The 13,111-nt window shown below is 47.6% G+C and overlaps 1 protein-coding gene across 1 annotated transcript; it reads right to left on the bottom strand.

The window, feature by feature from the left end:
* Window positions 1–2,312: 2,312 nt before the first annotated feature.
* On the bottom strand, window positions 2,313–8,624 carry LOC119113954 (uncharacterized). The gene is made up of 4 exons (XM_037238191.1): window positions 8,378–8,624; window positions 7,655–8,004; window positions 4,851–4,985; window positions 2,313–2,907 (listed from the first exon to the last, which is right to left on the bottom strand). The coding sequence occupies exons 1-4, from the start codon at window positions 8,479–8,481 to the stop codon at window positions 2,759–2,761; spliced, it is 738 nt and encodes a 245-aa protein (XP_037094086.1). The 5' UTR covers window positions 8,482–8,624; the 3' UTR covers window positions 2,313–2,758.
* Window positions 8,625–13,111: the final 4,487 nt, after the last annotated feature.

Genomic DNA, 13,111 nt, shown 5'->3' with positions numbered 1-13,111 from the left:
GTAGGTGCCAGGTAGAATCCGTTATCCCAGAGATGAGACCTGGGAGAGCTGGTTGGTAGCAGGTTGCGGGAAAGGTATTGTTTGCTGCACTGAATTTGCTAATTATTCGCCACTAGGCTTTTGTATCTTTTTTCCATACCATGACACACACACACACATGCACACACACACGCGCGCGCACACGCACACGCACACGCACAGAGAGAGAGAGAGAGAGAGAGAGAGAGAAGAGAGAGAAGAGAGAGGAAGAAGATAAGAGAGAGAGAGAGAGAGCGAGAGAGAGAGGAGAGAGAGAGAGAGAGAGAGATATAGAGAGAGAGAGAGAGAGAGAGAGAGAGAGAGAGAGAGAGAGAGAGAGAGAGAGAGAGAGAGAGAGAGAGAGAGAGAGAGGGAGAAGAGAGAGAGAGAGAGAGAAGAGCGAGAGAGAGAGAGAGATAGAGATAAGAAGAGAGAGAGAGAGCGAGAGAGAGAGATAGAGAGAGAGAGAGAGGAGAGAGAGAGAGATAGCGAGAGAGAGAGAGAGAGATAGAGAGAGAGAGAGAGAGAGAGAGGAGAGAGAGAGAGAGAGAGAGAGAGATAAGAGAGAGAGAGAGAGGAGAGAGAGAGAGAGAGAGAGAGAGAGAGAGGAGAGAGAGGAGAGAGAGGGATAGAGAGAGGAGAGAGAGAGAGAGAGAGAGAGAGAGAGAGAGAGGGAGAAAGAGAGAGAGAGGGAGGGAGAGAGAGAGAGAGAGAGAGAGAGAGGAGAGAGAGAGAGAGAGAGATATATATATATATATATATATATATATATATATATATGTATATGCATGAGCCATATGGCTCACGATACGTGAGAACTCAAAAGGATATGTGATCTTGCAAGCCGTATAAGCCATGAGTCAAATCATGTAATGCAAGCAGAGTCTAAAGCTGAGCTGAACAAAAAAAATTGAACAAGAATGAGTCGTGAGCTGAATCGGATCAAAAAATCTGTGAGTCAGTACTGAGCTGGCGAAAAAAACTGAGCAGAGCACAAGTCTGCAATAAACTAATTTATACCATAAAATTGCTGCTGTTAAAATGTTTAAAAAAATAAAAACAGCTTTGGAAGCATGGCCACAGCGCTTTCATAAATAAATGTCACTGTTGTGCGAATGGCACTGCAGCAACGCATTCGTGTAATAGCCAAATGCGATCTCCCCTACCTAGCTGGCCTGTCGGTTCATCATTAAAATTCCGTGATGTGAAAATCAATCGGTCCATACACTGAGACAACACGAAGTGATCATAAAATATACTTTAAAATATTTGCATGCTCAGTTCTACAGCTATTAGCACACACCCTCGTGGCCAGTTAAATACACCACACTCGGGTGGATGGTCAATTTGACGCACCTGAGAGTTTAAAAGTAAGAACTCTGAATACAAAAAATTGACAGGACAGGTAGCCTTGCATGTGATCTCACCTGTGCCAACATTTGAGATCCCTGAATTATGAAATTTCGGTAAAGTAGGGACAAACAATGTCAAACTTCTTAACGATGTCCAAAATGCCCTCAGACCTCACGTAACCAAGTTAAGTAGGTACCTATTGTAAAAACCTCACTGATGGCTTTTCGGGCCATTCCCTTATTTGACCTCTAGAAGATCACGGTCACCAAAATTTTACGAGATTGCTTACACTTCTTTGCTCAAATCAGCGCCAAATTGCGCTGGTTGGTGTGGTTCTAACAACAAGATATAGATCGGGGTCATTTTAAAACAATGACATTTTCTGACTTTCATTCCGCCCAAACGAAATGTCAGGTTACATCCCATTCATTAAGAAATTTGAAATGCGCGTCATGTATTACGCTTATTTACAGGACAGTTGATAAACTGTCCTGTAAATCGCATTGGCGAGTAAGAAAGCTGCTTGGTGTTGACCTAGGTCTGATTTTTATATCTGAACCAAAGTCAATGATTATCGTGATAATCTCAAACTCTTTTGTCTAGCTGACTAAGAAACTACTAACACTAAGATGCAAGGCTTCGCTTAACATTCCAGTATCGCATCAGATTAAGCGATTCCCTTCAAATGCCCTTCGCTGACAGATATGGCCTGACTGACCTGCCATAAGTTGGCGGCCTTGCAAGGTGAATATAATCATATACCGACAGACTAGCTGTTTAATGACCTCCAGATATACATCACTTGATGCGGCTATGCCGCGCCAATCAGAAGCGATTCTGGAAATACCCTTGTGGCAGTGTGGTCAAATTGACCGCCACCCGAGCGTTTGACATCAACGATAGTAATATCCTTCGTTGAACGATTTTGAGAAGTGTCAGGCAAAGTGCTGGTGTTTATGTACAAGAAACAATGAAGGTTCTCATCACATACATTTCGTGCTCTGTGTAATGGAAACCGCTGTCCTTATGTGAATTGCTACGCATTTTCTTGCTGAACGATGTATATTATAATTTCAGTTTACGTGCGCATATTGCCAGAATGATTTTGGGTTCATGCATTGGTGGAGGCTCATTTTAAGGCAAATACAACATACCGACACCAGAGGCCCTTCATGACGACTTAACGTACTGCTGCCTTGTCTAAAATCGTTGAATGCAATTCTAACCAGCCTTGCCAGTCACCGAAACAAATCGCGCGGTTTTCGTTCAGGTCAGCACACAGTAGCAGGGTGGCTGAGGCAGAGACCAGCCAGCCGTCTCGCAGGCGCCCACGCAGCCAGCTGAAGGCCAGCGCGCGCGCGAGCCATCGGTCTGGTGTCGGCTACCCTCATGCCTCCTCGGCCGGTGCTGGCTTCTCCTCCTCCCCCTCCCCCTCCTCCGCCGCCGCTGGCTCCTCCTTAGCTTCCTCGTCCGCCTCCTCTGCGCCGAGGGCCTGCTGCTTCTTGTGCCGCCAGTACAGCGCGCCACCAATGGCGACTGCAAAAGGTCACGGCGTCATGAGGAACCATGCGTTCCGGGCACGCTCACATCGGGGACATTGTCCTGTTTCAGCTCTGGGTCCGTAATGCCTAACATTGCTAATTTAAAGTCTACCGTATTTTTCCAAAACCGACACGTCACTTAAGGTGGACGCTGCGACATAACGGTAAGACCCAGTGCGCGTGTTGGGTGATTCGTACTTAAAATCACCACACGCCTCACTTTGTCCGTTCCGATTGTTCGGTTGGTTAGAGCGCCAGTCTTCCGAGCCACCCACCCTGGCGGTTTGGGTTCGAATCGCCTTTAGATGCTTGCTATTTGCCCCTTGACAGGTATGGTCTGCAACCGGTAGCAGCGATCGCGCTAAGGGTCAGGTGACGTCGAAGGGCAGGGTGTATCGTGTCGAGCATGGCGACACGTTAAACTTTCGCCACGAAATTCTGTCTTTGACCTGGAATTTTACGATCGAATAGCAGGAGAACTTACAAAACAAGCACTGCTTACCATGAGCTGTTATCCCACAAACCCATCTATCAAAAAATTGGATTTTATCTTATTCTATTTTTGAATCGAATCTGATTGAGCTTGGTGGGTTCGATGGGCTAACTGAGCTCGAAAATATCGCTGGCTGTGAGAGTTGGGATCACACAGCTGACAACAGGGCTTTGTCAACAGCTTAGTAAGTTTTGCTCAAGAGGGTGAAATTAAGAGAAGAAAAAGACGCACAGGTGCATCCTGCACAAGTTGCCATGACGTAGAAGTAGTAGCACAAGTATTTGCCGTTTGCATCGGAGAAACTTATAAAATATGACACTAGTTTGTTACAAATCGGTTCAGCAGAAAAAATCCTGTCCATCTATTCTGATAACTTAATTTGTTAGAGTGCATGCATTACAATTCATAATGCGAGATTGATTCGAATCACTTCAGGCGCTGGCACCTGATTGGAATAGCCGCCTATGGCACCGGTCGCGCTGAAGGTCAAGTGAGTTCAGGGACAGGACAGGCTGTGATTACGGCGCAAGCTTTCTCCACCAATTTCTGTGTTTGACCTGGAATTTTCCTATAACGACTGATAGTTGATCACAAAGATACGGTCAGGGCTCCTTCAACAAGCACTGCTTAGCGTGGGCGCTGGTACCAGAAGTTCGGCTGATCAAGAGGTTCTGGCTTGGTCTTTAAAGGTCTGCTGCACCCAGAATAAAAAGATCGGCGAGGTCGCACATGAACGAGACTACCTAACAACATCATAGGCAGGTTTCAACTACACTGATACAGCATTTGAATGGGCTATGTGAATTGCTCTTTGTTTAGGATCAAATCAAAGGCCATTGGAAGCAACAGGAATTCTTTTTATCTCTTTTTGGGAGAGCGTTCAGAAATTGTCCAACGCAGAAAGCGGGCGTTCTCTTGTATGCGCGTTAAAGGGAATGCTTCACATTTGAAGATTTGAAGCCGTCATCAAGCATGATGTAACAAGCTCACGTATAGCTATTGGTTTACTTTTAAGTAGAAAAGAGTGCTCCAGAGAACACAATTGGTCTGCATGGTAAATATGCTCTCCGATTCGTCATCGTTTGATTGAGTCATTATACCTTATACAAAATTGATGAAGAGCAAAATGACGGCCGCTACATCTGGAGATCGCGCTCATGAACGTCAGCCCCGATCTCCGCATGGCTTGTAAAATGGGAGAATTAGAATGACGGGGGAGAAGGTCAAAATTTGTGTGTGCATTCTTTATGATTTGACGACATCCTGAAAATGGCATCTTTGGTTTTCTCATTGGGCGCATACCCACACACACACATATATATATATATATATATATATATATATATATATATATATATATATATATATATGCCATTATCCAGCGCCCCCCCCCCCCCATCCCGGCCAGGTACGGTATAATGGCACCTCCTCGATCATCCGCTTACCTGTGATAACCACTCCGATGACGATGAAAGCGATGATGGAGTTGTCCGTGTCGTCAGTGCCACCACCCACTGATCGCATGGCATAGCTGCCGCTGGACCATTTCTTACCGGATGATGCGGAGGAGTCGTAGAAAGCTGAAAAGCACATGCGGTGAGGATGTGTGTCGCGTGTGGACCCGACCAGGTCTGAGGAAAGAGCGATAGCGAGAGAGAAAGAGGAGAGAGAGGGGGAGAGACAGAGGGGAGAGGTAAAGGGAAAGACAGACAGAGAGAGAGAGAGAGAGAGAGAGAGAGAGAGAGAGAGAGAGAGAGATAGAGAGAAGATGAGAGAAGAGATAGAGAGAGAAGAGAGAGAGAGAGAGAGAGAGAGAGAGAGAGGGAGAAGAGGGGCTAAGATATTAGAGCTTATAGACATTAACTAAGAGAAGAGACCGAGATGTCATGTGGCAGGTTTGAAAGGACTGATATTATTCGTAATTAGCATTAATGAAAGTGACGACCGGATGTCATGTGGCAAGGTTTGAAAGGATGCTCGATAATGGTTAAAACAAATGGTCCGACTTCGCGTCCATATACACGACGACAGCGTGGTGAGCGGTGATGTACTGATATGTTACCTTTTGGTTACTGTGGGCAAGCATTGAACTAAGACTAAATTTGTTTTCTTTATCAGCGCCTGTTAAGGGCGGCATGAGAGTCAGCTGGTTAGCTACGTGGCACTTGCATCACTAACAAGAGATGGAGAGGTTGGCTATGCATCATAATTCGCACTTTTAAATGCTACGAGTGAACAAAACGGTAGCATTTTTCCTAACCAGGAAGTTTTACCTGGTCCTTAAGTGTTTCACAAGCTTATTCCTGAGATAGAGGGTAACTGGAGATAAAGCAGCAGCACCTCAGATATACGATTCACTCGCGACCAGCCGCGGCGCGAAAAAAGACGCTCTTGAAAGCAACTTACGAGCCATGCCAGTGACAGTACATCCGTTCTTTACCTCCGATGATAGTCTATCAGACGCTAACTTTCAATGCCATGTCAGGTCACTAAGTTATGACCAGTGGCATCACCAGCAGCGGGGGTCTTGGGGCCTGGTGCCTCGTAGACACTGAAGCATTTTAGCAGCTTTTTATTCATGCAAGGTACTCCTGTTACATAACGCTTAAGGATGACTTCCTGGAGCCACAGCAGAGCGACGCCCCTAAGTCCGAATAAGAGGGCAGCTCTTAGATCAGGCTATGGCGGCTCCACTTCGAGGCCGGGAAAAGGGCCCCCCAATCCTGGGTAGAGCCCTAAGCCAAGGCAGAGAGCGCCTGACGCATAGACAAAGATTCTTACTTTGTCTTTGACTCTTCATCACTCAGAGAGTCATCAAAGAGTCACCACTCTGGTGATGGGGTACCTTCGAGCCCAGATGGAGTGGCATTTGTTTCTTAGGTGGAGGAATCTCTGACAGTCCTCGCAGAGCGGCCCTTCTATCCTGGGTAGAGGAGCGTCCCAATGTCCTCGTATGCGAGAGGCCAAAGCCAGCAGGGAACCGCCAGACCCAAGTACAGGCGCTTTCCGAGCCCAAGCAGCGATGCCGTAGATGGAGGGCACCTCAGTGATCAGGAAGAGGCGAGCCTCATAGTCTAAGCATGGAGGTGCTGACAAAAGTAAAAGAGGAGTCCAACAGGCGCACGCGGAGGTATGTCTCAGCTCCAGGTAGAGTGTCGCCGCAAAGACCAAGCAGATCGGCACCCCAAGCTTTGCTGGGCCTACCTAGCACGCGGTTGGACGGGAGATCACAGACATACCTCATTGCCTTATCCAGCCCATGAGAGACTTGGGCTCTCCGTGGCCCTGGTTAATGTAATCGGCAAGGTGAAAATCAGACTCGCAAATGTTGGCAGAATTGGCTAATGAACTTCGGGCGAGTTTCGGGCGCCCCAAATTTTAGACGCAATAGTAGCCACTGGACACAATAGTATCCCAGTAGTCACTAGACACAATAGTATTCCAGCAGCCACTGGAAGCCGGGGGCTCACTTTTAGCCTTCTTAGGCGGTCACGAGCAGTAAACGCCCCTGACAGGGCTGGGTTAAACAAAGTGGCTTTCACATGAGCACGAAGCTAAACAAAAAGCCTAATCAAGAACAGGCAACTGCACCCTGAGAGAGAGTGACTAGCAATCATAGCTACAATGGTATTAACAAGCCCCGTCGTATCTAGCGGTGATACATTGAGCCTGCCGGGAGTCACCGGTAGTAAAATGTCTCTGGAGGTGCTGAGCTAAGTGAAGCGGCCCTCGCTTGAGAACGAAGCTGAGAACAAAGATCTGAGCAAGAACAGAGGACATCACGCCAAGGGGAATGACTGCCTCTTACAAGAATACCGCATTATCGTCAGCTCATACTCCACAATAAGACGTGACGTCCTTTGCAATGCGTGGAATCGCAGTGCGACAACACTAATCTTCCCAGCTTTGTGACGGGATGAGTAAATATCTTTTTTTTAGAGCCAACCAGATCCACCTGACATGACAAATGCACTTCATCCAAGTGTTAGAGCAGTGAAAGCGAAAGCACTGTCAAATCCCCAAGGTCCTATGAATGAACGATTCAGTTAAAACACGAACTAGCAACAGCCACAGAGGAGCTTCAGTGCCGTCCCCAGGTATAATACGCCACATGGCCACCTGTAAAAAGCTCATGTATATACAATCCCATCGACAATTCAAATAAATGCCATACCAATACCATGAACACCTGATCTGGTGCTGGTGCATCAAACACACAATGCAGAGTACGTGACACCGCTGGACTTACCGAAGATCAAGTCACCCCATCCGGATTTGGCCGCGGGTGGGTCGGTGTAGTACACGACTTCAGCAACAGATGCCAGCGTCGTCGTCGGTACGTACACCGGCGCGTAATGTTCGGTAACCACAGCCACTTCGACCCATAGGAAGATGTTGAACTCGATGCCCCAGCCCACGCCGCGATTCAGCGTGCCCTTGCTGCCGCCTTTCGACACGTCTGGGGGTACCGTAGGCTTGGGCGTGGGGGGCGGGCGTACCACTTGGTGGGCGTGCTTAGTTGTTGGAGGCTTTGTTGCCCTGACAGGCGGCTTCGGTTTCTTGATGGGTGGCTTCGGCGGTTGGGGAATCTTCGCACCGCTGACAGAACATCGTGACGTGAGTAAGACGAACACTCGCAAACACGCACAGTGTTGTGGTTCGATGGAACGACCACAGTTTGCAGTCAAACAGTCCCGTCATGTTTGGTAACTTTATCACCTTGTCAACCGTAACGTTGACAGAGCTTTAGCATAGGTGGCGAGTGAGACGCTATTGGTCCCTGTATAGTGCTTTTAAAAACACAATATTTTTCAAGTGCCCGCTTACAGTTAAGGCTTTGCAATCTTCAAGACCTTACGGTAATCGCGACCGTGGACAGTGTAGTAAGATAATTTTAAAATGTTTGCATTTCTAAAGGTGCTATGTTCAAGGCTGCGCTCCATTCTGCCATTGCCATTGGGCGGGTACTTACCCTGATCCACCACCTGAGTATGGTTTCATGTAATATCCGTCACATATTCCATGGAGAGCAAATACTAAAAGGAAAAAACTTATCGAAGAAATGAGGCAGCCCATACTTAAATGAGTCCACTTCAGTTGCTGCCAACGCTGAGTTAAGTGTTATTTAGACTGGTAGTCATTTAAATACGCTTACATTTTTTCTTCATGTCAAATTTGCCTACAGAATTCTTAGAAATACTCCCGACAGAAACTTACAAACAAATGTTGCAAATCTTGCGGCGTATCAGTTGCATTTTAAGTGAAAATGTGAAGGTGCACGAGGATTAAAGTGGAATGGAGCTTTTGTCCCAAATTGTGCCGCATGTATTTATGAGAAGATAAGCGTTTTGTATGGTGCATCACCACATATATGGCATTTAGATAGGTACTTAAAAGAAAACAGCTGACTGCATCATTTCCAAGATCACTTATCGCGCCAGAACGAAATCCAAAACGCCCGGCCTTGACATGGGAAGGATCTGACGTTATTTTCTACTTTGTATATGTTTACATACTGCCCTGTTTCTTGTACCTTGTCTTTTAGCCCAATGAATGGAAAGATCTTTGTTTTTCCCTTGGTGTACGTGAGTTGTTGATTTCAGTCATCCGTTAATTTTAACGTTGCAACATCTCGGCATCCTGCTATCTTTGACTTGTCCCTAGGCGATTCAAGCGTCACAAAGTGGTGAGCGAGACGGCGGCGGTATTTCAAGTTATAGCTCAAAATATAACGTTATGATGCAAAAACTGGGCGATGAACTCTTTTTTCAAAAGAGTAAGACAGGCAAACACGGACATATATGTTTTTTGGACTTAAGAACTACTTTTAGGAATCTTTGGTTCCGTCTATGAAAAATAAAATGGGAAGGCTTTTGGTCGGGTTTGTCCTTCCTGGGCCGCTAAATGATATGGAAAAACGGCAAACGAGTGCGAATAATCTGCGGATGATAGGAGATGCACTAACCGTGTCGCATGTGTTGGCAAATATCGTGCAACTTGGCGGTTAGGCGGCATAAAGTTTAAACAACCGTTTTTTAGTCTTAAGCCTCCAATGAGACAAGATCAAACACATTTGCCTCAACTTTGCAACCATTCATATTCTAGATTGACTTTGTAACGGCCTATAAATGGCAAATTATGCATTTAAAATACCCGTGTGGACTCACTTCCTATCTTTGTAATATCGGACCATCTGTCCTCTCTTGATCGAATATTCTTACTTCGCGGCGAGCCCGGCATCTTATTGACCAACCAAGGGACTCGTCTGAGTGAGTGCAGAGTCAACCTTGCATAAGCACCAAGCGAACGTGCTTTACGAGCTAATTTGTTTACATTAACATCCATGAATATCACCCCCATGCAGCTTTAACTAGGAAGGAGCATAGGTGTTTGAAGTTATGTTTGGTGCTAGGTGTTCGATTCAAAGTTGCTTTTTTCAAGCTCGATTTTTTGGGACACCACATTTTGATCAAAATTTGACGTCAGCTAGTTCATAGGCATAGAAAATGCCACAGTTGCCTATCGTGAAAATTCTACATAACACGCAACGAGACTGGGCAACGTCCGGGCATCCGGGGATGCATCGACATTAGATTAATGGAGTTGACTCCTGAAGAACGACAACTGTATCTGCGCTAATTCGCATGCTTGGGTACAAAAGTTAATGCGTATGCAGCGTGATGCAGAGATTCCACAATCTTGGCGATTTTAAGTTCAAGCTTCAGATATCGGCAAGAGGAGCAGAAGCCAACGAACACATAGCTGCATGGCGGAGACGACTGCACCATCAGCGTATAGGTTGCCCAGCTCACGACTTTTTCATGTGTGCCGCCCCAGTAATCGCGGCCGACAGATGAGCCCGACGCCGACCGTGCCGCCGATCCTCGGGTGACACGCCGACAGACCGCCAGAGACTGCTGTGCCAGCTGTCTGCGGGCTCCCGACCCCGGCTGAGCACGGAGTTTGGTAAAACACACACTGAGTTGGAGTGGGAGTCCCTGTTCTGGTAAAGAGAGTCCGGGTCTGAGACTCGAATCCACCTCCGGCACGTCATGAGTGTGATCGCGATAAGTTGTATGGTTCGTTTGTCAGAGTCAGAGTTGAGATAGCTGAAAATGGAATGCGAGTCAACAAGCTCACAACCCACAACCGTGCACAATTCTCGAGCCTGAGTCAAAGTTCCATCTGATGCAGACAAAATGCCACAAAGATAGCAAGATGACAGATTGTCATGGCCACATATATTCATAATAAAAATAGGATAAGTAAGCAAAATCACATTCGACTTTTTCTTGGCCTCGTATCTTAATCTCTTTCTTATCTTAGAATTCAGGTTTTCAACGTACCTTGCCGAACAAGCATTCTTAGCATGATGATGCTGTAGGATGTGCTGGCAACCGTAGCGAAGTTTTCATGGGTCAACGCTAAGCACAAGCAAGCTACGTTAAACTAACTTTACCAACCACATACAGTCAAAACCATGCGGCCCGCTCTACACAAACCCACCCAGCCATCACCACCCAATACAGGACAATACCTACCCATGCGCTTCACATCAAACTACATTTCCCTGCAAGTGTTTGCCATCAGCCTGTACAATTCCATCATGACTGAAAGATGGTTGAAATACAAAGCATGAATATTGACTCTGTTCCCGAATGTGAGCTTTTCAGTTTCTGGATCCGGTTGCGAGTTTGTTTTGTCTGAAATATGCATTTGTCTGCTTGACTTTGAACCTTAAACGATCGTAAGGACGGGTTAGGGCCCAGGTTTGACCTGACCGATGGCGGCTCCCAACTGGGGTTCCCCTCATCACTCTCACGTCACCATCCGACGTCAGCACTGACGTCTGTCACGTCCGACGTCGCCGCAGACATCCGTCACATCCGTCCGCAGGCAGACGGTGACCCCCCGAGGGAATCCCGTTTGTGCGTAACAAACACCATTGACCTCAAAACCGCCCCAACGGTGGTATATCGTTCGGACGGGGATGGGGAGGGGTCAATTTTGGAAAATTGAGCTGTGACGTTACATGGAACGAGGTGACTCAAAAACCGGCCCCCCCCCCCCCCCCTGGCAAGAGGCTCCTCTGCTACCGCCTGATGAGACGGTGCAGTGGATGATGGAATGCCTCTGATAATGTCCATGGAGACCAGGTCAGTACGAATGTCGCATATTATTAGCTCCAAAAAGGAAGTTTTCAAATATCTAAGTTGGCGTATTTCTGAGAAGTGAGAGATAGACGAGACTGATTTCAATTGATTCACTGATCGTGCTTAGCGAATGCCGACAGCTGTAGCTGCTTATGAAACTCAGCCTAGGTATACAAAATCCTGATGCGAGTACGTTCTTTCGCTCGTCCACCGCAGATATTGACACGCCTCAAGCCCAGGCACGTCACCTACAGGGAGGGGGGGATGGGCGCAAAAGCGACTTTGGCCCCGTTTCTCCCCATGCAGCGTCACGGGGCTAATGCTTTTGTTTTCCAGAGTCGGGGAGCGGGCTGTCCCCTCAACCTTGCACTTCCACTATCCCCGGCGGCAATGAGCCCGTGCGCTTGTCGCAGCCGCTTTTCCTCCAAGGGCGAATAGATGACGCTGTCGTCGGTGCCAAAGATGGCGCGGTCTCTGTGACACAGGTGGCGCTGCTGTTGCCGATCAGCTGCTGCTGCCCGTCTGTGGGCCGCGGCCTAACCACACGCTGTGTGTTGTGCTATTCTCTTCTGTCCACAGGTTGATGACGAACGGCTGCACCCATAGGAATTCGCCGTCTCACTGTTGACCCTGTGCGATGTGCTGGGTAGCGGTCCCGGCCTGCTCACTTGCAACGAGTCAGCTGGATGATAATGACAATCCGTGCCACGACGTCATGTTCAAAGACTCTGAAAGCTGTCACCAACATAGAGCGCGCGGCACACGCGTCTTAAACAGCGCAGCGTCGATATCTCGTAATCCTTGTTTCCGAGGGACAGACTTATCACCATGGCAACTGCTACGTAGAGCGGCTACAGTACACAAACCGTGAGACGCCTCATCGCCCCGGGAAGCCGCGCAGAGGCTATCGGCGAGGGCCCCATCGGCCCGGGAAGCCGCGCTAAGACTATCGGTGCCAGTCTCTAAGTCCTTTACATGCAGCTGCTCGTAGGCTTCCGATGCGGTACTGTTCCCGACGGCACGCGTACGAGCCCGGCATTTTTACAAATGACACATTTTAGGGGACGTCCATCGTCGAGTAACGTGGGGGCTTCCACACGCTGCTTGTGCCGCTCGGCCGCAGCACTGTCTCGACCAGGTCATGGACGCTCCTGTACCCTCTAGTCTCACTGGCGCGCAGAGAATGCCAGTCACAGGACTGGGTCGTTACGAAATAGGTCACCAGTTAGGCAAGTTACCATTTGCTTCAGCTTGAGACCTAAAGGGAGCTTGCCACCCTTTTGTACGTTCCACTTGTTGCTAAATTAGACGCGTCCGATTTGATAGGTAGCACCAGCTTTTTCGAAATCCTTCTGAAAAGCTCAGAATTTTGATTTGAAGTCGCTCCGGAGACAGAAATCTCATTGGACTCACTGGTCATCATTACGACAGTAATACTTTTCATCTGACTGGCGTTTTACTTTGTGTATATTCTGTAAGATTTGAGAAAAAAAAACACCAATTGGCCAAATATCCATGCGCAACAAATGCCAGGCAAGCTTAAAACACTTCAG

Source organism: Pollicipes pollicipes, unplaced genomic scaffold (genome assembly GCF_011947565.3).
Source record: "Pollicipes pollicipes isolate AB1234 unplaced genomic scaffold, Ppol_2.1 Scaffold_7262;HRSCAF=8765_pilon_pilon_pilon, whole genome shotgun sequence".
In the NCBI taxonomy this organism is placed as follows: domain Eukaryota; kingdom Metazoa; phylum Arthropoda; class Thecostraca; order Pollicipedomorpha; family Pollicipedidae; genus Pollicipes; species Pollicipes pollicipes.
Note: the sequence above shows the minus strand (reverse complement) of the source record. Positions and strands in the feature narration are given on the sequence as shown.